The sequence below is a fragment of the Anser anser genome (genome assembly GCF_964211835.1).
Source record: "Anser anser genome assembly, chromosome: 22".
Classification (NCBI taxonomy): Eukaryota; Metazoa; Chordata; class Aves; order Anseriformes; family Anatidae; genus Anser; species Anser anser.
In genome coordinates, this window is record NC_139743.1 from 6,220,121 (window position 1) to 6,245,468 (window position 25,348).

General features: G+C 44.0%; 1 protein-coding gene across 15 annotated transcripts in view; it reads left to right on the top strand.

Moving 5' to 3' along the window:
• Positions 1-25,348, top strand: part of GRAMD1B (GRAM domain containing 1B) — a 143,648-nt gene that overhangs the window by 26,412 nt on the left and 91,888 nt on the right. For 8 of the 15 annotated variants that reach the window (XM_083808677.1, XM_083808676.1, XM_083808674.1 and 5 more), the window contains exon 2: positions 17,690-18,526. The exons of 1 other annotated variant lie outside the window; for it this stretch is intronic. In XM_083808677.1, coding sequence (XP_083664803.1) covers positions 18,165-18,526 — 362 coding nt within the window. In that variant the 5' untranslated portion in view covers positions 17,690-18,164. Of the gene's footprint in view, positions 1-3,697; positions 4,086-17,689; positions 18,527-25,348 lie in introns of those variants that run through there. 6 more of the 15 variants (XM_083808681.1, XM_083808683.1, XM_083808682.1 and 3 more) reach the window with 4 other exon arrangements.

The window sequence follows — 25,348 nt, forward strand, 5'->3', positions numbered from 1 at the left end:
TGCTTTACTTATCCTCATCAGTGCTCAACGAAGGAATTGAGTCTTGGCTGAGATAATGTTCCTGTTTTGCAGTGAGGGAATAGAAGAGCAGATAGCTGCTTGGATAGTTTCAAATGGAATTAAATTTAACTGAGGTTAGTGGACTAGAGTGTGCTGATTAAGGATCAGATTCAACTCATTTACTCCAGGCTTCTGATCTATTTAAATGCTTATTTCAATGTGAGATAGCAGTGTTTGCCTACCTTGAGGTACTGTAGAGCGAGTGCAGGGTAACTGCATCAGGCTTGGATGTTCAGGGTAGCTGGGTCTTACTGTCAGTGACTTGAGTGCAACCCAGCAATAACATGCATTGGTATGGTTTTGTCTTTAACTTTCTGAAGAAAATGGGAATTTTCAGAATGTTTCTCATGGTTTCTTGCATTAGATGGTGCATGTGCATGTCCATGCTTCCAACCCCAAAGAACAAATACTCTCTTTCAAAAGAGGCTGTTGCAGTAGTATTTGTAGATGAGCAGATGAAAATTACCATTAAATCTCCCCGTGCTTTTTTCTACAGCAGTTCTGGAGATTCGTTAGGTTGGGGAATAAGATGGTGTATGCATGGGCAGTTGTGTGCCTCTCCTTACCTTTGTTAGCTTGGACCATACTTAATTGTGCCTGGTTGCACCGGACTGGCTCCTGGGTTTCCTAGTGGTACGTAATGGTGTGTTCCTAAGAACTGGGCATGTGGACAGGTGCCTGTACGCTCCAGGGCCTGTGGGCGCTGGAACCATCAGCAACAGCTGGTCTCAAGCACACCCAGAGCTCTGTGCCAGCAGGTCTCACAGTGCCAGTCCTGAAGCAGCAGATGTTTGAATGACGGCCAAAGGGGTCTGCGTGGCTCCTGCTCCGCATGCCTAGGTGACGATCCCCCCTGCTCCTGCCCACGCAGCCCGCCTCCCTTAGCCCCCTCTGACAGTCAGGGCTTGTTTCCATGGAGCTGTTTCATCCATACCTTAGAAAACCTTTTTTCTGTTCCCCTATAGACATAATTTCAGGTTTCCATGGAAACCTCTGAGGGAGGACCCAGGGTATCTTAAGAAAGAACTGAATCTTGGTAAGCCCCACTTGTGAATATATGCTCATAACACACATGATGGCAGTGTTCACTGCCCTATTAGTTGTTCTAACTTATGTTAAATATGGTGAAAAAAGCTTAAGGGACTGTCTGACTTAATAAAGCCCAAACTCTGAAAGTTACAGTTAAAAAAAAAAAAAAAAAAGAATTTCAAGCAGTTAACAGAACTGTCACGCTGTGCATAGCTGTAATGACATTTGAGATAAAAAATGAATGGTATCATGTAATTTCATATCTAGCATCAGTCTTCTAGAAAGATGGAACATATACTGTAAATCCATAAGCTTTTATTTTTAAACTATTTTAAAATAGTTTATAAAATAATATATAAAATTGTAACGATTTAAAAACAATGAAACTAGATCCAAAGCGGAATATTCTTTTCTTCCAGCTTTTAGTATTCGTTTGGGGAGGAGGAACGAAATCAAGTATCCACTATAAATTATGGGAAAGTCGTCAACACCATCAGTGTTGCGTAATTTCAGGAGAGCCAGGAAGCGGAGATCGCTTGTGTTGGAAGCTGCGCAGAGGTCAGGAAATGACCGGGGCTGAAATAGCCGGCTGTGATTCGAGGCGCTGCCTGTGACGGGCTGACGCAAAAGGTCTAGACTGATGGAACCGGTGAGAGAAAGATACAAACCTTGTGTGTGGGGTGGGCGTGTGGAAAGTGCCACGGGTGGATGTGGAGGCAGGTCGCGTGCTGACTGCATCAGGTCTGCTGCATTCTGCTCCTTACTCCTGACCCAGCCAACTATCTGAACGTCATGTGTGTTTAACAGCAACTACTGATCTCTTATTTGTGTCAGGATGAATGGTCAAGGATAAGCACGTCCTTCATATATTCCTTCATATATCCTTCGTATATATACCTGCTGTCCCACTGTACTTCTAGGGTTTTACTTGGTCTGGTTGAGTTGGAGAGGTTTTGTTGCCTGTAGTGATTTCTGGATCACATCCTGTGACTTTAATCTTGAAAGATCTTTTGAAGGATCCTAGAGAAGGAAAAGTTGCCAAAAACTCTCCCAAGAAAATTAGCCCTGGGTACATCTGTCATTTCCGTGACAAGGAATTGTATTTCAGTGGTATTAACCAAGAGGAAGATCGGAGGGTGCTGCTAGTGACTCATAAATAGAGGGTAGACTGGAAAGTTCTGCGAGTTTGGCTGAAGTGCTGTGAGTGTCTGGAGGTGGATTATCAATTACTGCATTAAAGAAACGCCTGAAGAAAAATGATGTGATCCTTGGAAAATGCGGGCCTTCAGTCTTCCGTTGCAAAACTATAGCACTCTGTGTTCTTGTCATTTGCCTTTTCTTGAGTTGGAAGTGACTAATATAGATATGGCCTGGTAAGTGATCAGTTTAACTCCTGTGTGCATTTTTGCTACTTGGATTACCGGCAGCTGTTGATTCACATCGTGAGCTTCAAGTTGCTTTTTGTTCCCTTGTATTGTCACCGCACAAGCTTGAGGATTTCTTTGTCGAGTTCCCTTTATTTTGTGCTCAGGCATTTGTTATACTTAGCTTCCAAACTTAGATCCGTGAATAATTTTTAATCTTTTTAATAATCTTAGGATGGTCCTGCATGTACTAAGCTGAGTCCTATGGGAGAAATGACCTCTTTTTTTTTTTTTTTTTAAAGGAAGAATCTTGCAGTTTCTTTGGATTTATAGCTTATTAAAATATGCCCTGGTCACTGAGAGAGAGCCTCTCTCATAGGGACATGCCTGCGCAGATGCGTGTTGCTTTTGGTGGGTGACAGCACAAATGGGTGATGCTTCCTGCTGGGAGCCGTTCACAGAAGTATGCATCTGTGGCTGGACATAAGTGTGTGCTCTGTAGTCATCTCTGCGTGCGTACAAATGGGGCCTGTGTGTACACAACCGCACGTTCGTAGCGGTATAGCTGCAAGAAGGTGCTGAGAGCAGGTCCTCCTGCACAGCAGGGCTTAGCTGTCAGTGTCTCCTTGCGTACTGAGCACGCGAACATCGCTGTGCCTGATCCTGCCTTCTTCCATGAAGACCAGTGCTACGGGAAAGATCTGTTGATCTGGATTAGTGACCATCCGGATACTGAATTTGTGCGGAGAAGAAACAAATGTGTGAAATTAATGAAGCCCCTTTGGAGCCTATACATCCACGCAGTTACAGAACCGTGGGAGAACTCCCAGGAACTGAGGACAGCAGCGTTTGCAAGCCTGTATTTAACCCTTCTGTTTGTTTTCATAAGCAGCACCCAAGAGCAAGGAAAGTTGCTTACGAGTCAGATTCCTGCCGCTCTCCCCTAGTGACTTTGGGGAGCGTGGGGGGAGGCACGTTGAGGACCATCGCAGTTCTTACCCATCGCCTCTCCTTTCACGTCTCTTGCTGGTGCTGCTTCCCGCCCTAGGAAGGACGCGCTGCAGGAGAGCTGCCTGCTAGAAGAAGCGACATGTGAGGGTGATCTCGGAGTGTGCCTGCGGGCCCGAGAGCCACCTTACAGCCAGCTGCTGGGTTTCCTTCCGGCCCTTGTGGCAGCTGCTGCGGCAGCAGTCGCTGCTTGCAGTTGCTTTCTGTGCTTGCTGAAATGCCAGAGCAAGCTGTTTAACCGTCTGTGACTGCCTTAAGTTTAGGGACGGTGTTATAAATGTGAACTTTATTAGTTGTAGCCTTGTTGTTTGCTCCCTCTGGCTTTGAAACTGCTTTTGAGATAGTGGTGGGAGTGAGGGGGAAGGGAGGGAAAGCCACGGAAGATCCTGCCTGATTTTCATACTACATTCAGCAGGATTTCCTATGATCCTTGTGATCCTTCCTGCTCCATTTCCCCCTCCCTCTCCTCTGTCCACATACAAGTCCGTACACTGGGTGCCTTCACTCCAACGCCACTGCAGCTCCCAAAGGTGCTGACATGAATCCACTGCTGTGTTTTAGAGGTTTCCCTGATGAAGACAGCCACAGAAGACTGCCTGTGCTTGCTGCTGTTCATTTAACCCTGTAAGTGCTGCACTACCACGTGCGTTTCATGCTGGCTACTTGAAATATATACTGTACCAAATATTTAAGTATTTAAACTTGGGCAATTTTAGTTCACAGAGCGTCACCTACCAAAAGGGAGAAAAGTGGAAGTAGAGGGTGTGCGACAGTGCGTTTTAGACAGGTTTGTTGACTGTAGTTTGTTTTAAGTCAGGCAGGGTGGAACAATAAGAGCTCTGTAATTGTGAAAGAAACTACATTAAATGTGGAGTTGTTTGGTAGCGAAATTGGAATGTCAGAGCTATACAGAAAAAGCAGCATGGTGTTACGTGCCAAATCTGTGAAACAGTGATTCTTAACAAAAGTGGTATTCAGGTGAATTTATTTAAATGCTTCGGTGTATATCAAATGTTTTAAAATATTTGTATTGGAATTGTATTTATATAATGTTAGATATTTAAGGATTACAGAGTAAGCAATTAGAACTTCTTAGGACAGATGGAATTGCTCAGGAAAATATGAAAAGCAATCTCAAGGATGTCAGTTCATGCATGCACGTGATTGCTATTTAAATGATGTTCCCATCTTTTAGTTGAACTGTGGCCTGTTTGAGTAAAATGGATCAGTTTTTTTTAATTATATCTAGCTATATATTTTTATATATTTTTAATTATATCTAGCTTCTGTCTAGTTTTGTTCTAGATTGCTGAAGTTTTTTTCTAGATTTTTCTAGATTGCTGAAGTTTTTTTCCTGGGAGGGGTCTTCTCCATTGCATAGAGACTTATGGCAAAGATTTGACCAAGGATGTACTGCAGGCAGTCCAGAGCTAGGCATAAATCCTTTGCTTCCAGTGTTTTTGTTGCCCTCCTATTTAGTAGATCTCATTGACTTACACCTCTTAAAAATCATCAAGCATCACAAGTGGTCTTGGTGGCAGTCTTTGGAGAGCTATGATTTCAGCTATTTTATCCTACCTCAGCTGGTCAGCCTTTGTTGGAATATATCATGTAAGCAAAAGATAATAATCCTCCTGCTAATAGCAGGATTGCTGAAGAGAAGATCAGAATTCACTTACCTGATTCTTAACAGCTTATGATGCTGTGCAGAGCACAGCTGCATGTAATTTTGAGAGGAAATGCTCAAATCTTTTCTGGAGTGCAGCAAGGGATGTCCATGACATGTTGCAGGTAGTTCTTAGTGCTGATCCCTCTGCTGCAGGCAGTGCTGACTTGCACCATCTTCCTGCAATTTGTATAGGCAGCCCTGAGTTTTGTACTTGGTTAAGACTTAAATGTGTGGCATGTAAATTCTGCCTGGTAAATGAGACAGAAAAGCGTCACATCCACCCCTCACAGCTGAGAACAGTCCTACCTGAAACGGAGCCTGTGCTGATTCCAGGCTTCTTTGCATCACCGAGGTCAACTGTGGTAGTGGGAAGGAGACAAATCCTGACTCAGCTTGTGTTACTGCATGAGCAGCTGTGATGCTCTCACTGGGCGGACACTGCAACACTGAGCTCTAATTTTACATCTGTTTCACTTCTCTGTTGATTCCGTTTCTAAAAGTGTTTTTAATAAGTTCTCTGAGATGAGTCAGTTGCGGTTTTTCCTTGTTTTGCTGTCCTTAATTTCTTGGTGTAGGTTCATTGGAAAAAATGGCTTGTGTAAGCACCTGCTGAGGAAGTGTTCCTGCTGTGCTCACTTCAGTAGGTATCAAACTCCTGCAGTTGCCTTAAAATACATTTTACGTGGGAAACACCAATGATGCGATGTAGAGCGCTACTCCCAGGGACTTGTGTATGTTCACAAGCTTGGTGCAACTTCTCTGAAGAAGGACTTTTCCTTGAGCTGAGATACAGAACCTCTGTTCTTCACGCATCTGAGTTTGCTTACGTGATGTTAGACTGACAGATGATGATTATTTGTGTGACAAAACCTTCTGGATGTCTTGAGCAGATGCTGTTGAATCTTTACTTGAAGGAGCGAGACCCAGCCTGTTTGCCCATCTGTCTCGGCTTCTGCCTCATTAAGTGTTCTGTATTTTAAACGAAGTGGGTAATCGCCTTGATCTGAGCTGCTGAAGTGTTTTTGTATCTCAGGCAGGCAGCTATTTTTGTAGGGTTTTGTATACCTGATTTGTCTGTCCATCAAAGTTTGGAAAAACAGAATTTTAACTGTTGCACAGCACTTATTTCCACTGAACGTGAATACCTTGAAGAAGGTACATTAGCAGTTATTCTTGTCACAAAAGCTACTTAGTGCAGGAGAACAAATCCCCCTGAAAAATGGTGAAAGTTAGTTCTATAACATAAAATGATTATCTGAAATTCCTGTTGAACCACGACTGTGCAGAAATCAAGTACATGAGTACAGACAAAAAGCACTCCCCAGTACATGCCATGGTTATACTACATGGAAGTTGGTAGAGCTATTTATTAATTTTACCTGTGGTGAAAGCTGAATTTATTATCTGCAATATTTCACTGGGATTCTGATGGTAATTCTATATAGTGATCTAAGTAAAAGTTTATAGCATGCAAGTTGCTTTCCAACAAGCTTAAGCCAAGGCATAACTTAAAACCCCAGCGATGTGACTTAGAAGACAACATAACATCTTTGAGTTAAGATGAAACATGTAACAGATCCAGTCTCTTAGGTAAGAGAAGGAATTTACAGCCGTTGGCTTTGGAGGCAGACTAAGTCTTAATGGAAAAGAACGACGATCATCAGGTCCCCAGCCTCTGTCCCAAAAAGTGGAAAGATATTTGCCTCTTAATACACTTTTAGTGTTTAAACCAAACGGTTTACTCTGACAATTATTTGGGAATTGTTTGGCACTTGGCAGTCACACTACTGCTATCAATACCTTTTTAACTGTGCCTAATTATAAAGCCTATTGGTTATTTTAGATCCAAATCAACTACTTACATAAGCTCTGTGCCTTAGATTTAATTACTAGATGTTATTCGCATCAGAGACACTGATTCATCTAAAGTAGGTAATTGCCAGATTCCAGTGTATTAAAGAAAGACATTTATCTCATGCCTCGCTGAGCTTCTGCTTACTGGGGCTTTTTTCTTTGCCATTTAACGTGGGCTTTTTTTCTGACACCTTTACAAAGGTGTCATTGTGCAGTTTAGCCCTCAGCACACTGATGAGAGGCCCAGAAATATTATTGTTAAAAAAAAAAATCTAATAAATGTCATTGTTCACTTGAAACTAATACTGGTTGGCTGAGGAGTGGGAGTAAAATTGCATGCAGGCAAGAATGAATGGCAGGTATATTTATAACTAATGAAAAGATGCTGTGAGGAACTAAGTATTCATTCCTGCAGAGGTTATTGACTCAAATGCTGATTCGGAGATGAATAATTTTGTAAGAGCCAGAACTTTGGAAACTAAATTCACAACTGTAAGATTTTGTCTATTCCTGCTTTCAGATTCTTTTCCAAGGGCAGTGACACTGTTTGCTGGAATTGACTTGTTTCCCTTTCAACTCCCACCACAGGCAGAATTTGACCCTGCGAATGAGATGTTGCTTTGCTTGTAAATTAGTCTTTCAAAACTACTGCATAGCCTTATGCAGAAAAAATAAAGCACCTTTTAAGAAAGGTAAAGAGTCTGGGAAATGTCTGGGAATGATACTGTTCCCACATGCATCCGTGCATCTTCCTGGTGTCCTATGTCCCTCCTACTTCAAAAACCCTTCTAAAATTAGCAGTGGTTTACATTTTAACATTCAAGAACAGTTTGCTCCAAAGAGGAGCCCTGGATTTTTAGATTAAATTGACTGGGGGGGAAAAAAAAAGGGGGGGGGGGAGTTGCAGGTGTTTTTGAAAGGTCTGATTCAGTCTGTCAGAGATTTAGGTAGCCTGTAGCAGATACAGGCTGAAGTCCTGATTTGTTTTCCTTTGGCTTAGTAATTGCTTTTCACATTTTATCAAGTATTTGTCTTTTGATTCTCATTTGCTTAGCAGAACAAGGAAAGAAGGACCAACTTTCCCTGTAGAATTCAATCTGGGGGTGACAAATAGTTTTAACTCTGTAAAAGGTAGTGAGGAAAGAGGATAAAATCTGGAACTGAATCTTTCCTGGTGTGATTTCTTTGACTTTGATTTATACCAGGGATTAATTTGTTTCTCAGCAAATGCTACATACCAAGTCTTGCACACCTGGCTAGCAAAGCCTGTCTGCACACAGCTAGATCCTTTGGCTTTTTCTATGAATATCTGCCCAGGAAGAGGACTTGCTTTTTATGAGAGACTCTCGGAATAACCCTCTAAACCAGCAAATACTCTCAGCTCTAGCCCTGTATGCTTTGCTGTCTGTATTTCCTCCTCTGGCAGTTTGGTCCTTGACCTTTTAGCACCTGCTCATAAGCTTTTCTCCTTTGTAAGTGAACCTGACCTAATTTCAGAACATCTTGCACTGAGGCAGGACCCATGGGAAAAGCCTTAGTTTCTGTATGAGTGTTGAGACTGCTGATCCTGAAGAACATAAGATGAGCAACTGGAATGTGTGAGGAGAATCAAACGTCATAAGGGTACAAGAAAATCCTCTCGGATTATGAAGTTTATGAAGAAATGCTTGTGTGGAGGGGCTCAAATGCAGTTCCCGAGGTGAGTGAACGGACTCCGTGGGTAATCCAGATTCCCAGCTCTTGGAGAAAGACTTTCTTATGCTGACTTTGGCAAGCATATCCAGCTTGCCTTAAGCATCCCTAGCTCCGTCCTGACCTGTGGAGCATTGTGAGAAGTGTCGCTGCTCGCTGGCAAGGCGCTCCCCGGCCCTACAAGGCATGTGCCAGCTGTCTGTGGCGCTCAGCGGAGGAAGATCTCAGTGTGGCTTGTAGGGTCTGAAAAGTTTGGCAACCTATAGCTCAATGCTTGAAGTGATCTCTCCGGGATTTGTGCTGCTGTCCAACGGTGGACAGACGTCTTAAGGTTAGAGAGATCTGTCGTGGATGGCTGGAATTATGGGCTCTGCACAAGACAGTAATATTTAGCTAGGGATTAAAGTGGCTGGCAGCGTGTAATGGCAGCTAAGGTCGTTGAACAATTTGAATATTGTGTTGGTAGTAGTTTCTATGTCCACACAGCATCTTAGAGGCAAGGAACCGTTTCAGAAGCAGGCTCTTCAAGGCAGCTGTAGCTGAAGCCAGCCTGTTAACGCTGCCTGCAGCTTTCTAGCCACTAGAGAGCAGCAGGGCCCTGCTGGTGCAGGTTCCCCTAGCAGTGGTGCTGTGCTCCTGGCACACCTGGGTTTACGAGAACCTGTTGTGCTGTGAACATCGAAGGCAGGAGTGGAAACCCGGAGCAAGAGTAAAATGCATGTTGTTTCAGGGATTCGTGACACATCAAGAAACATCAGAGTGAATTAGTGATTTGTTCTGCGTACTCCACTGTTCAGACAGTCAGCAAAACAGACCTGTAATGGGAATTCAATATGCTGTCTTTTTAAATTTAGTTAGATGGCACAAAAAAGCCTTGTTTAGGAGATGAGGGAGAAAGGTAGCCCCCTTAGCAAGTAGCTTGTAATTTTCTGTGTGTTAGGTTTGGCTAATATTTTTATTTTTTTTGGCTGTTTCCTTCTTCATGTGGATAGTATTCCATGCAATAGCATCACATCCGATTTCTCTTGGCCCTTGGTTTAAGAAGGACTTTGAACGTAGATTCATGGCCTTCCATTTTGTAACTCACCCATGACTGAAGATCCCAGTAAGCATGTGGGAGTGGTTATCAAGTTTGGTAGGAGCTGTTAACAAAGAGGCCAGCAGCAAAGAGCATGTAATTAAAGTAGTCATTGTGATGTTTAATTTAAGAGTATTTTTGTGTTATTCACATCTTCTAAGTCTGGATGTGATAGGAGAAAAACCAGCATAAGATGTAAAAATACAACTGGAGTTATTAACTGCGAATTAAAGCTCAGCAAACAGTGCAATCCCCTGCCCAAATTTCGTAAGGAATAAAACGAAGACAGTAGGATTTGCAATATTCTTCATTTTCACCAAAACAAATGTCCTAGCTCATGAGCAGCTGGATTTCAATGCATGCTTTAGCTACGCTCAAGAAAGAAATCAGCTTCTTGCTTTTCTATTCACCACCTTGAAGAGAATCCTTGCTTTGAACTGCAATTGTTCTTGGTGGTGATGGGCCGTGGAATCTTCAGCTCTGTGGGCTCAGATGAACTCAGGTCTCCCGGACTGTATGCTTTGATCGACCTGAAGGTGGCCAAGTGATTTATATACTTTCTTAAATTAAACTTCCACAGTTTTAACACGTCAGTCAGCTATCTTAATCGCAATTTTATCTGCAAGGAAACTGTGACAAAATGTGAGATGACTTTCTCTGAAGGACAAATGAGAGAAATAGGATTGTGTCCCTGGAACCCTGATACCCAATCTCAGCAACAATCCTAACCCATGTATGCCTCATCTCCCTGGCATTCAGGAAGGGAGGAAAAAAAAAAGGAAAGCCTTTTCAGACAGTTCAGCTTACCAGAGACTGTTACACTGGTTGGAATCCCGTGAGAACTGCTGAGACAATTTGCAGGGTATAAAATATGATGTGTGCTGCCAACCCTTTCCTCTGTGTTCTCAGATCGAAGATGCTTGCTGGGTAAGCTCTCATTATAGAAACATAGAAATCGTGATTGTTCAATATTACTATAAAAACCCAGACAGCTGAAGAAGTATCACCTGTTTGATCTTGTTGCTGCTTTCGTACTGAAAGGCAAATGAAAGAATAAGAAAACTTTGTTCAGTTTGTGACTGCTGGCGTTTGAAGCCCTGGGACAGCTGAAATGGAGCACAGTGCGGGCACTGTTAGTGGAAGCTTCCCCCCAGAGCACTTGGATCTGATCGTGATCGAGTGCCTCTGCTGAGTTGGTGACCTTGCTTTTCCTGAGCGTCTCAAAAGAGTGTAACTGCATGATAATTTGGAGGGAAGGTATGAGAAGCAGATTCTTGGCAACTGGGACATAACCTGGCAGTTACAGGCTGTTTCATTAAAAGATGACCATTGCAGACTGATGATCCTCAGCAGTTGTTAGGAACTAGGTCAGCAAGAGACCCTGTGGCACTTGAAATTCTATGTACGTATACATAAAAATTAGCTTATTTCCAACTTCCAATTAGTAGTGTAACTGTCCTGGTTTTGTCTGGGATGACTGCAGTACTTAGCTGCCTGCCTGGTTAAGCCACCACTGTAACCTACTTGGTTGCAGCAAAGGCATCGCTAACCTGAGCGAAAAATGTAGTAACAGACGCTGCTGGGAAGAGGTAACTGTAGAAGGGAGGCATCTGCTGTCTCTGCACCATCTGTAATGACTGTTTGTAAGATGTATGGAATCTGCTACATTCCTGTAAGTGTGTTCTGCAGGCATTTATCAGCTGTTTCACGCCTGCATATGCATGCTCAGGTAAAACTTATGCCTGAGGGGCATATTCAGAGCATTCTGCTTATGCATGGTAAATGTGGCATGTACTGTGACAGTCACTGCGCGTGGCAGTGCTTTGGAGCTCTGTGTAGAGCTCTTCCATACTCATTTACTGTAAATAATCTCTACCTCCTGATGCTTCAGATAGCAGTACATCTACTGTCTTATGTGCTCTGTTATGCAAGCAAGAAGCATGTATAAATTTTGTAGGCATACATGTTCATTGCATCAAATGCTTATGGCACGAAATACACAAGTAGAAATGGCTGGATCTGCATTACATGCTACCTGTGATCGTGCTGTGTGTATGTTGGGGGAGAGAAATGGACTTGCTTCTTTTCTGTAAGAGCAAGTGCAGGATTGTAAGGGTGAATGCAAAGTCAGCTGGACATTTTTCAGTTGTGCATGAAGTAGCTCCCAAATAGCTCTGCTCCAACGATCTTGAAGAGAAATGACAGTTCTCCTCAGGCGTTTGTGTAATTGAGGAAATGGGCTCTAGCAGCTTTGCTGCTGAAGTTGTGGATAATTGAGATGATGGACAGGAATGGTATTTATAAAGCAATCTCTATATAGTTATTGTAAAATGAATATACCAGCTGAAGAAAGCTTTTTCTCTCCTGCCATTCAGCGGCTATTGGGAGTTCAGGGCAAGTTTTGGTGGCTTCTGTTTGGGCTTGTACAGAATAAGACTCAAAATTTTTTGTCTCTGCAGGCATTCATTTCCTCAATATTTTTCTAGGGCAAAGTAACGTTCTGCTTCTTGCTCTTCCAGGAGGCAAACACAGACTAGACAGTTGTGCTTTAGGATTGTTTTTAGTTGTCACAAGACAGAGCAGAAATACTTGGGAGAATTCCACTTCCAACCACGCTGCTGGTACAAGTGAAGAGTTGCAGGCAGCACGTCATTTATTCTCTCTGGAATCAGCTTGATTCCTGCATTTCCTATGTCAGAGCCTTGCGAGCGGTCTGTGCTGCAAGCCCCGAGTTTAGGAGTTGCTGCTCGTAGCCAGGCACAAATCTTTGTTGGAGTCAGGCCATCTAGAAAGCACAAAGTGATACTTGCTAAAGCACTTGGGGTTTTCCTTTGAGTCATGACAAAGGCCCAGGTGGAAAGCAGAGCCACGTAACCTCTCCTTACAGGAAGGGCACGCCGTGTACCTTAGTCTGAGATTCAAGTCTGAGCTCTTCTGAATAGGTAAAGCTGTCCTCTTCTGGACTGATTGCTGTTTAAGTAATTGCATAATCCTTGAATCACGAGAAAAATGACTGACCTTGTGAGAGGCTCAGTCACTGGACTGTTGGGTATTCTGTAAGGAAGACATCTTTTTCCTTTGCGTTTTGCTTGAAAGCTTTTTTTAGTTTTGCACAGGTGCAAAATGGAAACAAATACTAAACCCTTGCTGTTTGCATTTTGGCTGCATTTGTTTCTCCTTTTGTCTAGTATCACCTTAGATTTTGAGGTCTGTGGCTGTGGTGCTTGCTCTATCAGGGACTGTTTGTGGGCGTTCCTTCAGGCTTTCATCCAGACACTGTGCTTTTCTCCAGGCTGACTGTTAGTGTCAGAGGGAAGGGGCTATTGTAGGTATTTGTCCAAAAACCGTGAGTGGTAAAAATTCCAACAGCATTGCACTTGAACTTAAGCCCCTTGTCTAATTTCTGGTGCCTAAAACAGAAGGGAAAATTAAGTCCATACTGTAACTGTTTATTTCAAGAATTGCAAAAATCAATTTTTTTTTCTCAGAGGTAGGATGTTCATACTGCAACATCCAGGTGAATATGTAGCGTAAGCTGCGGAGGTCATCATCCTGTGGCGCGCAACGCAATATGCTGCTTAGCTGTGCGTGTTTCTGTTCGTCCTGCTTTCAGCTGACAGTTTAACTTCAGTTGCTTGTGTTTGGGTATTGGCTGGGTTGCTGACATGCTGAAAAGCCTGACTGTACTGAGCCCTTGTTAGGCGGTGTGGTTTGCAACTGGGATCTCTGGTGCTGCTTGCGTGTGCTTTAGCAGAGGGAAGCAAGGATTTAATCCAACCTGTACTTGTTCTCTTTGGGGAAAATGAAGTTTAGGTATGTTCTTAGTTTTAATTTTTATTTGTCACATCTTTGTAGGCAATGGTTTCTCTTCCCAAGTGGTACGAGGAGTTTTTAGTACATCTGGGGTCCTTAAGCGGGTGTGCATTTTTTTTTTTTTCAGGTCTGGGTTAAATACAGCAAACTTAACCGGCCTGAGCTAGTGAAGCAGGTATTTTAGCTGAATAGGAAAGAATGCGCTGTTCAGAGACCTTTTGTACTCACAGGCTTGTTCTGTGATTAATGGTGTGTGCTGTGAGCTGTGACCTGTTAGAAAAGTACTGTTACAGCTAGAGGAAATCCAAGGAATTTGGACAGAGTCCCCTTGATTCCTTTGTATACAACGTGTGTAGTGCATAATAAAAATGCCAAGCTCCTGTGGAAATTAATTCGAACAAGTCACCCTTTGTTCTGCGAGGGTCAAAATTTAATCTATTCTAGATCTGGTCTTCTGGATTTATGAGGAGAAATGGGCTTCCTTTTGTGATGCTCAAGTGGTTTGTCTTGAGCCATGTAAGTTGGCAGTGCAAAATGATAATCCATGTCAGTTTTGGATGGTACAGAAAATTGAGGGAAAGGTCCTGAAACCTTTGCCCTGTTGCCATATTCTGATGAAAGATTATTGCAAAGTCATGACGCTGATTTAATTTGTTTTGCTTGCTGATCTTTGGCTCAACTATCCCCTCTAATTTGGAGGAAATGTATTATCTGAAGAAATCAACTGTGAAAGGGCTGTCCTAATGCTGGAAAAATAGATGCTGTGCAGTTTGAGTCATGATTGGTGCTTGCTGGATTTCAGATGGCAGCTGAAGAATCTGGGGTTTGCTGCTGTGTATGAGGCCAGAATTTGAATGCCTTAAGTTGAGTGATACTGTTAGCGATAATGCACAGATTAGAGTCTTTCAGTGTTATCACTGACATGGGTATTACTTTTGGGAGGCAAGATACAAATAGACACAGGCTAACCTTTAAGCAGAAAGCCCTGTTGAGCTGAATGCTCTTTCAGCCCCTGCAAGTATTAATAAAATAGCCAGCAAGCAATATGTAAAGTAACAAAACACTTGGGCGAATTCTGTATATTTAATTCTCTTAGGAGAGATTGGATACGACACAACTAAGCCTACTGCAACCCACCTCTGTCCCACGTTGTGATCAATTTCTGACGCCGCCGGTAGAAGCAGGTGGTTGATGCCAGATGATGCAGCTCCAGGCATGGAACCTGGGGATCAGGTTAACCTCCTGTAATGCACTTAAAGCATGCGTGCTCGGTGCGAAGCGCAGCCTGCAAGTACGTGAGTGCCGCCGCTGTAACTGTGGGGCCATGACTTAGCTGAGTCTGAACAGCTGACAGCCGGATTTCATGCTCGGGTTAGGTATGGTAACAGCGGGTGTAAGTGGAATGAGACTAAGCCCTGTTGCAGGGTAAAGGCTAGTAAAATGCGAAATTCCTGGTGGGAAACAATCCAGGCAGCAGTGGCAGTGAAACTGTCCGGACAGGAGTACTTCTACAGCTAGGATCTGGCAACAGCAGCTCTCATGGAAGCAGCCGCCTCGTGCTGTCATTGTGGTTCGCACAGAAATAGTCCTTGATCATGGGCGGTATTTTTCACTCTGTGGGTCAGGTGTTTGAGTGGTCTCTCCTATTACACAGCTTCTGGCTTTTTTTTTTCTCAGAGGACAAGACAGGTGGTCAGCATCCTCTCTCCAAAATAAAAATGTCCTGAGAATGTTTGAGCACAAATAAGTGTTGCTTAGTAATCAGTGAGGTACTTGGAATTAAAGGGCTAGTCCCTGTGCGCGGATACCCGGTCCTAACCCAGCAGATTCCTGTGGCACAGCCCAAGAGAATCATTTGAGTCTGTGCAAATGGTGTGGCGAAGGAGCCCTGTCTTGCTCAAGTGAATTCCAGTCGTGTTCAGCGAGGCTGAGGATGAAGAAATTGTCCTGGCACAACCATGGCAACAAAAAGCTGACTGGTGAAAGGGCTGGTTCTGTCTTGCCAAAGAAAGCTCCAAATGCTGCTGTTGCCCAGAGCAGTATAGTGCGAGTCTTGTTCAATAATTAATGTTGGTGGGGATTGAGGGTCTGCAGCATACTCTGTGTGATTTCTTACTGAAACAGGCAAAAATGCCAGCTTTTTGCCCCTGCTAATTGCTGAAATAAGTGCAATGAAGCAGCAAAATCTTGCACAGTGGATAAAATATTTCACAGGAAATCAAACACAATATATGGAACAAAACTTCTTTGATAGCCTCCAAAGGGCTACTGCTCTGGTGGTTGCAATATGTTAACAAGGGTGGGAGTTCCTTTTGTGGACGGGGAGGAGATTTAAGGGAAAGAACTTCTGTTCCTACCACCTTTTCCTTCTGCGAAAGTGAAGCAGAAGCAGAAAAGTCCCTTCCCACAGTTACACGTAGTCTTGGTTAAGATTTAGGAATGATATTGTGTGGTTTTCCATCCCGGTTGCCTGAGGAGGAGGAAGCTGAAAGTGAGTTGTGTGTGTTGACAGGGGCTGTGGGTTGATGGGGGCAGTGAGGGTACAGGTGGCTTCAGCATGCGAGGTGGCACCAGGTGGCTCAAGGACTCAGGTCCAGGTTTCACCTCTTCTTCCTCTCCTGTAACATGGAATCAGCTCGTGAGAGGAAAGGGGGATGCAACACTCCTTATGCAGGTCTTCAAAAATTAAACTGTGGCTTTGTCTATTCTGTAGATGTTTGTCTTTCAGAATTAACTGTTTTCTTTGACTTTTTTTTTTTTATTTAAGTGGGTATTTGTGGAAGGTGTTCCGATTGTGTGTGCCAGGTGTATAGATACCAAGGTGACAGGCGCTCCAGAAAATGAAGTTTTGCTCAAGCTGTTAACTTACAGGAGAAGCAGAGCAAAATGGCAATAGTAAAATAAGATCTAGCATTTGGGGATTAAAAAATAGAATTAAATAAAATTGAACCACTTCCCCCTTGTTCTTGCTATAAATCTTCCTTTTTTTTTTTTTTGATATGTTCAGTTATATAGGTCCTAGATTCCACAGTTTCTGATGCTCAAAGTTCTTGTGAGGTTTATTTTCAAACAAAGCTTTGAGGGAACCCATGCAAAACAAAATATTTTGGTTTGGGTCAACAAATATTTTCTAACCTGAAACTAGTATTTTTAAAGGTTCAGGCTGTTGAACAATGAAAACCAAAGCATTGCCAGATTGAATCAGATGTTTTTATCTGACAGCACACTTAAATTCACGCAGCTGGATTCTAGGCACTCTCTTAAAGAATTTGTGTCACTTCTACCTGAAAATATACCTTAATGCAGTTTCATCCAGGAGCTGCTGAAAAACATAGAGGATCTTGATGGAGAATCACTCTCACACTCACATCCTTTCTGTTTTGGTTTCGTCACCAGAATTTTGCAAGGCTGGTCGGAAACTGCTGTTCCTCCCAGTGCATGACCCTCGGTAGAGCCTCCTTAGCATGTGCAGTGCCTGGGGATCTTCCGTGTAGCATGTGTATTCATCCCAGTCTAAAATCTGTCCTGCACGTTTAACTGTCTTTGTGGTGTCTTTGTTGGTTCCTGGACCTGAGGCCATTCATCACCCCCTCTGTCATTTTGGAAGCAGCGCTGCCCTCCAAGAACTCCCTTTTGTCAGCTTTCGCTCCCGTGAGCCTGAGCTCCAGCACCAGCCGGCTCCCAGCTCTGCTGCCATCCGCTGCCACTGCCTGGGGAGCTTTTCCTCAAGCCCTCTCCTTCTCTGCCCGTTCTGTGAGCAAACAGTGGGACAAAAAGTCCCTAGCCTTGTCAGAAGGCTGGAAGTCCAAGTTCGCTTGTTCCCTCCCCACGCAGGGGGGCTGTCCAAGCAGGAAGGTGGGATGAGGGGAAAGCCTGTCCAATTGGCTCCTACAGAAGTTATTTTCCCTTCTTACCCTTGTCATTCGGTTGATTTGCGGCAGCGGCATATTCAGTAATATAAACCCTGTCCCTTGGGATTAAGAGTGCGGTTACACTTGGAGCAGCTGCCTGCACATGTCTTATCCGCTACAGAAAAAGAACATGCTGCTGCTCCTCCTCTTTCCTGATTTTATCAGTATCATTTCTTCCCTCCTCCTTTGTCTCTCTCTGACCTCCTCACAGCTCCACGCCGCTCCATACTTGCTTCGTCTCTTGAGAAGACCACAGCTGAGTTTCCCAGCCCAGGAGGTTTTTTTCTGAACCAACATTAGGCAGAGGACAGAAAGCAAAGGGAAAAAAAAAAAAGGCAAAACAAACAAACCTGAAAGTGAGCCAAGCTGTTGCAAGCAACCCTTGTCTTGGTGCTTGCTAAACCTACTGCTTTGAGAGACGGGGCAGGGGAGGGACCTTGTTTTGCAGAGAGGGGAAGGACAAAAGAAACTTGAAACTGGCTTCCCTTGTGGCATGTCTGTCCTGAGCACCCCTGCCTGTTAAATGAAAGCACCTGAGCACCAGGAGGCTTCCTGCGTGAGAGGGAGGGCAAGAGCTGGACTGCGGGAGGGAGGGGAAGGGCGAGCTCTGGTTTTTGCGGTGTGGTTTACACAGAGATCAGAGCTAGCGTGCCTGGGGGTGGGAGCGGGAGGAGAAAGGGCATCTGATGCCAGCCGCCAACATGACAGAAACCCTGCAGCTCCCTGCACTGCAAGTCCCAGAGCAGCAGGTGGTGGAGGGCGGCCGTGCCTGGTCCAGTTCGTCCACCCCCACCCTGCGCAGGAAGCGCTTCAAGATGAGGCGGATGAAGAATGTGCAGGAGCAGAGCCTGGAGGCCGGCAGGTACCAGGATTCTCCTTCCTCCAGCAAGGAATACCTGCAGCTCCCCTCCATTGAGATCACCCCGTCCAGTGACGAGGACACCCCCTGGTCCAACTGCTCCACACCCAGTGCCTCCCCGCGGCGCAAGCGCTTCCTCCTCCGGAGGTGGCTGCGTGTGAGAGAGAAGAAGGAGTACAGTGAGAGCAGGTATGTTTTTGGCCACTCTCCCTTCCCTGCTTCCAAAAGAGCCTGTCCCCAGCGGTTAGGGCCTGTTGTTCCCCCACAGGTTTTGGTGGGATTCTCTCAGGAGCTTTGTCCTCACCTAGTGGCTGGAATGGGTCATGTAGTTGTTGGACTTCATGATGCCAGACCAAATGGCCCAATCCTTGTGCCCAGACAGTGGGCATGATAAAAACAGCAGCGCGAGGATCTGGCCCTGTTTTAGTGGTCCTCCACATCCCTTTTAAAGGCAGCGCAGATCCAGCGGAAAGGACTTGGGTGTGAGTGAGGGAGACCGTCCTTAAAAAATGGGTGGCAAGGCTAACATTGAGGCGTCCTGCAGAGACCCTTGGGAGAGAGTGTGGCGACACCTCTGGGGGGATTACCGGGACAGGGAGTGAAGATGCCAAGCCTTGGTCAGTGTTTATTTTTGCAGTGTTGTTATTTATCCCCTGAGCCTTTCTCTGAAGTCCTGCACTCACTTGCTGACGTTAGGGCAATGAGGAGGAGATGGAGACATGGCAGCCTTGTGGTTGTTATGTGGGTCTGCATATCAGGATGTCTGGGTTCAATTCTTGGCTGCTTTCCAGACTTGAAAGTCACTCTGTCTTTTGGCTCAAAAGCAGAGGACGAATAATTCTAAGACCTCCAAGAGCCTGTCAACACAGCAAAATTAATGCCCAGTGAGTTACTGTGTCACCATTTGAAGAAAAAGATATGTGTTATCTAACACTGTGCAGGTGCAATTGGTGTCTACATCATAACGTAGTTTACTCCACTTTTATTGTCAGAGTGGAACAATATACATCTCGTGAAGGGCCTGAAAACAACAAGACATTTTTCCATGAGAAATTAGTGCATTATAAGTCTTTATACTAGCTTAGTGCTGACTAATTTTTCTTTTGTTGCACTTTTGTGTGGGTTTATTCCTGAATGTATGTATCACGCTTGTGTTTAAAAAAAAAAAAGACAGATGTGAAGTTTCTTATGGCTTCTGCTCCCAGCTGTCTCACTGACACTGTTACCCCAGTATTTACAGGACAGAGCTTTCTTCTGTTATGCCCTTTGAGTATGTGGTAACTTGTCACACGAGTTCCCTCTTGCAAGGTCAATCCGTCATTTTATTAAGTTTCGGGGAAGCTTCAGCAATAAATGCATGCCGCCAAGGCCTTTGAGCCCTTTCTCAAAGTTAGCACTGAAAAACATTTCTTGGTTGAGGAATACGACTGGCTTTCGCTTAACTGTGGTGATGTCGTGATTCAGGCAATAGCATTGGAAACATGCGAAGGATAATGCATAGGGCACATGCTGAAGTGCCAGAATAACAATTAAGTTCTGAATTTCAACAGAGCAGCTTTTACGGCTGAAGAATTTTCGTTTGGGTTTATCGTTAGTGATAGTGTGAGAGGGCAAGACAGATTTCTTTGTAAATGTGTAAAAAAAACAACAACAACAAACATAAACAAAACCAAACCTATGCCACCACCACTTTGTATCTTTATGTGCACATGATATTCCCATGGCTGTGCTGACAGCTGTCTCCTTATTAATCTTTCTAAAGACGTTTCTGCCTTAACCTTGGTTATGTTTTTGAAGTGGTGATTGGAAAAAAGCTGAAAGCAGTTGATGGATTAGGTGGCATTAGCATACCAAAGCCAGCATGGCACCTCCTTTCTTCATAAGTAGCAGGCTCCAAATTGTCCCCTTTGCAACGGAAAACATATGATGTTTTCAAATGGAATTTTTCCCTTCCCAGTCCAGAGGGGAAAAAACATAGATTGCGGGTCAGTGTGTGCTGAGTGTCTGGGCTCAGAGGCAGAGATCATCACTGGGCTTCCAAAAGCTCAGCAGGCATAGAAATGACACAGAACGCGCAGTCTCTGTGGAGAGCTTGTCACGGGAAGAGCGATGAACCCTAAAGGGATTTTGTGGCATTAATTTGAAAGAGATGTAGCAGCTAGTGCTGCGAGGTAAACCGTGCTGCACCCTAAGGCTGTTTGCTGTATGTGAAACACTGCTCTAAAATCGCAGGGCAGGGGGCTGGCTTTCTGGGAAGCAGACTGATGCTGCCCATCTAATTTCCCCTCCTGAGGATTTGGTCATCTAGAGCACCAGCTCTTTCGTGCTGCTGTTTTATTGTGATGCTGTTCTTAATAGATGACACTTGTCACTTACTGTGCTATTCATTTAAGGGAAACAGACCTGTACGGCTCCTGTGCAGCGGAGGCTGAAGCATTTTGTCTAGTGGTTCCTCCACCAAGCCCTGCACGGTAACGATGTTTGAGCTGTCCAGCTGATTAATTGCAAGTGCCCTAACTGTGATTCCCAGTGTGGTCAGTGTGCTGTGCATCTTCTGGTAGCAGAGACACGCTGCTAAGTACCTGACTTCCCAAGCTTGTGTTCCCGAGTTTCACCTGGTAAAGTGTGCAGCCATCAGCATGTTTTTCCCATTGGAAAAAATGAATGCTGTTTGCTTCTGATTGCTCCCTCTTCCTAATTGAATTGTTGTGAAGCACTTTTTTTTTTTTTTTGAGCCTAATAACCTTAACCCTGTCATGGGGCCAGCTTATCCGCCTGTTTGGCAGGGTTTTCCCAGGAGAGCTGGTAGCTGAGAGCAAGCTGTGCACCAGCTGATTCATTCCAGTGATGCATGTGCTGCTCACGCCCCTGAGCAAGAGCAATAGCTCTGTGACCATTAGCATACAGTAAGCATCCAAGTGAATAAACAAATGTTTTTAGGACTTAGAGGCTGTCCGTAATGCTCCATGTCTGATGAAAGCCGGCTGTTTTTTTTTATCTGGAAACTCTAGCCTATAAAATGTTTTATAACACTGGTTAGTTTTTAATAACCTGGATAATTGTAATGGTTGTTTGCCTACTGGTTCTCTGCAAGCTGTTAGGTGGTTGGTCGTGAGAGCAAAGGAGTATTTCTTTTCATTAAACAGAAGAGGGGGCATGTAAGAGCCTAGCTTGCCTACAACACTGAGCTCTCTTCAAGATGAGGCAGGAGGAAGAAGCCATTTTTCTGATAGATGGTTTTTCCTGTAACTTGTGCTTCCACAAAAGCATGATGATCCAGACTCCGTTTGCTCTGGGGGACTCGCATGGTCATTCAGTAACTTGAATTATTTCAGAAGGGATATAGACAGCTTTGTAGCTATGCTCTTTGTCCATTGTTTACTACCCAGTTAATAACAGAAGTTACTTACCTGCATACGGCTTTGTAAAGTATGAATCCTGCACACAAGGGCACAGAACTTGATTGAGGCAGTGCAAGGCTGTCCTCACAGACTGCATCTGGTAGCTTTTTGCTATGCATGCATTATTATGAACGTGCATTATTGATGTGGGGGATGTGTCTATCTGCTTTAACTGATTTATTTACTTAAAGCCACCCTTTCTAGTAATGTCCAGAACTACACGTGATTCTTAATGTGTGTAATGCAAGAACTGTTGAGAGAGTAGATGACCTGGGCTCGAAGCACTGTTCTCCTTTTTGCCTTAAAGCTGGTATTGAAATGAAATCCTGTCCGTCCTTTCCCTGGCAGAAGCTGAGAGTAAATAGGTGCCCCCGCACTGCTGTGGCCTGACTTCAACTCTTGTGTGAGTGCTCCCCACCAGCACATGTGTAATAGTTGAGGTGCAGTAAATCGCTTGCTCTTGAACACTTTGCCATGAGTTATTCATGCTGGGCACAGGTTGTGCTGGTGGTAATCTGAATGTGTTCCACTCCTGTGGGGAAAAAATAAGCCAGAAAGCAGAAGATGGAAGAGGTTTCAAAATCACACTTTGCCTGTCATTATTCCTTGCTGGATTTTCTCTCTTGACATGTCCTAGAAGTTGCGCCTTGATGTCTGTAGTCCCTTCCCAGAGCTCCCCAAGATAATTTTTTTTCCTCCTGTTAGCACTTGTCCAAAAAGCCAAACTCATGTCAGTTACAACATCCAGAATAGCTTATTAAATATAAAATGTTGGTGCTCCGAATAACATTAAAAATCTTGTGGATTTTATTGGATCAGTATGGAGTTGATTGTTCTGCAGCTCTTGACACTTCTGAAGATGGATTTGGTTTGGTCTTCTGCTGGAGTTAAGTCCTAAATGACAGGTTCAGCTAAAGGGAAAGGACTTGCCCAAGTCCTAAAATGACTCTAGCATCTTTAACTCAAGCTGTTAAAATTGAAGTATGTTATTAAAAGCATTTCATCTGATCTGACGAAAGGGTATGTGATGAGGAGACAGAGGTCTCTTGAATTGCCAGGCACAAAACCATAGAGGTTTTACAGGAGAAATTTTCACAGCTTATCTGATAGTAGGAACCAGATGCCATGCTGGGTGTTTTTTTCATACTGCTCAGCAACGTATGCAACTGCTCAACAGCTTTGTGTGGCTGTTACTGTTCACATTCTCCAGCAGAAAGAGGTAAAATTTCCATTTTTTTTTCCTTAAGGACGAACATTCTTATGCAAAGTCTCTTGGTCAGCTTAGTGAGACACACCAGGTGAGAGGGAACTGCTGATTTGTTGGAACTCATGCTAAAAATATTATAAAGATATCTTAAATATTCTGATTTTTAATTAAAAACAGTCTTTAATTTCAAGTAGTTGATAATGCTTTTGCTTTGCTTACCAAAATTACAATTTAGTCTGGTCTGGAAAAGAATGTTAATCTTTTTCCTTCCACACCCAGGTAAAATACTGTGGAGCTTTCTAGAGGGAAAAACCTCTCATGAATGCTTGAGATAGTGCTGTTTCTTCCCCCTCCCCTAAATAACTGCTAAAGGTGAAAGATAAATATCAAAAGCTACAAGAGTTATGGCTGTAGAGCTTCTCACATCTTGGAAGGGCTGTGGAAATGCAAATAGTGCTTGTGTTCTCACTTTTGGGAAGGCTGCTGGCTGGAGGTGGCATCGGTGACAGCATTTACTGACTCGGAAGAAGGACTTGAGGATGGGAAACTGTTTGAGCCCCGCGCTGCTTGTGACTGAGAGGAAGACCAGGGTGGCTTGGTGGCCTGAGGTTTTGTTCTTTCCATGCCATGTAATTGCTGAGAACCTGCAAAAACGAGTACTTCTGCCAATGGTTTTTCTCAGGTTGTCTGGTTTTTTAGAAACTTCCACGTTTCAGTTTTAGGCCCAAGAGGAAGCGGGGCTCCTGCCTGAAACACCAGGCTGCGGCAGGGAGCGCTGTGCGTGCTGCTCGGGGCTGCCAGCCTGCGTTGGCTTATCGCTTCTGTCAAAATTCACGTTGAGTTCACACCGGTGTGAGGAACTGGCAGTTCCGCAGGATGTCTGCAGTAGAAGAGGTCAATGGGTTGCATGTTTCATGGTCGGCTTGTAGGTGGAGTTGGTGAATTGAGGTTTTTGGGAGGATGCAGGTCAGACGTGGTGTTCTGCAGTGTAGAGTCCTGCTGGCAGAAACTACTTCTCACAATACTGTGTCTAAATTTTTGGAATAAATCTTTCCATGGTTATTGCTTACACTACATTTAAAAAAAAAAAAAAAACAAAACACACAACTTGATTTCTGGAGAAAATAGAAGCAATGTGAATAATGTGCAAACACCCTGAGGATTGAATTTGAGACTTGAATACGTAGATGGCATTTAGCTGGTATCCATGCTCCCTTGCATCTTCAAAGCAAAACCAGGAAAAGTTTTCTGCGTAGGCCTGTATAATAAACAACCCACCTTCTCCACTGTTGGTAGCCTTGGAAAATCCATAAGCACAAACCTCCACTGATGTGGTATCTTTTTGAATCTGAAATGTGACAGTACATGAATGATGGCTTAGCAGGGACTTGGTTATTAATGTAATCTTTCTCCTTTTTGAAGCTGCAAGTTCAAATAAGGCCTCATTTGTGCTTCCAGTGAACTGATTTTTTGGAACTGCAGCATGCGTCTCTTATGTAGAGTACCGAGGTGCTGTTTGCAGAGGATATGGTTTTATTTGATAACGTGTGCCAAGTGCCTGTGACTCTTACCAGCACTATTTTGTTGGCTGAGTTTTGCTGCCTTTGTGCAGCTGCTTGTATTTTTTAAATATTTATCTTTCGGTATTTGTGTGGTTTAGGGTGACCATTCACACAAGAGCATCAAAACTGACTCATTTGCAAACAGCCCGGAACTTAAATGCTGTTGATCCTACCTAGCCAGCAAATATTTCTGGGACCATCTGAACATCATGTCGTACACAGCCCTGTGCTTGCCAGGATTTACCTGTCCTTTGTGTTCACTACCACAGTTCTCCGCTGGACTGCCAGGAGGGAAGGGAGCCCTGCTCCAGGTTCAGTCTGACTCCAACTGAGTGTGACTTCAGAGTGCCAATTAGTACTAATTGTGTTGGTCTGTGTGATAGATGCAACTGTTTGGTAGGGATTTGGCCGAGGCAGCTCACTTATTCTCTTGCTCACTATGAATGGGTTTAGCCTGTAAACATTGCTCCCCCTGCTTTATGAAACTGAGTTAACAGAACACAAAGGTCTCAAGGAGGAAGCGCCCCTTTGGTTTTTGGACATGCTGGTAATATTACACGCGCTCCAGCTTGTGCAGGCTCTGTTTAGCTAAAAGCCCTTAAAAATTCACCTTACAGCTCTGCCATTCATTCATGAGCTCGGCTATAAATTTTCCTCTCACCTCTGCATCTCCATTTCAACTTCAGTTCATATAATTGAGGTGTTTACCACCTATGTATGTGTGTATATATATATATATATATGTATATATATGAAGAAACTCCTAAGTCCTTAAGTGGAGCTGGGTTGCACAAACCAAATGGGTGCTGGGATCCTTAGAGGTGTTGTGGTGCCATCTGCC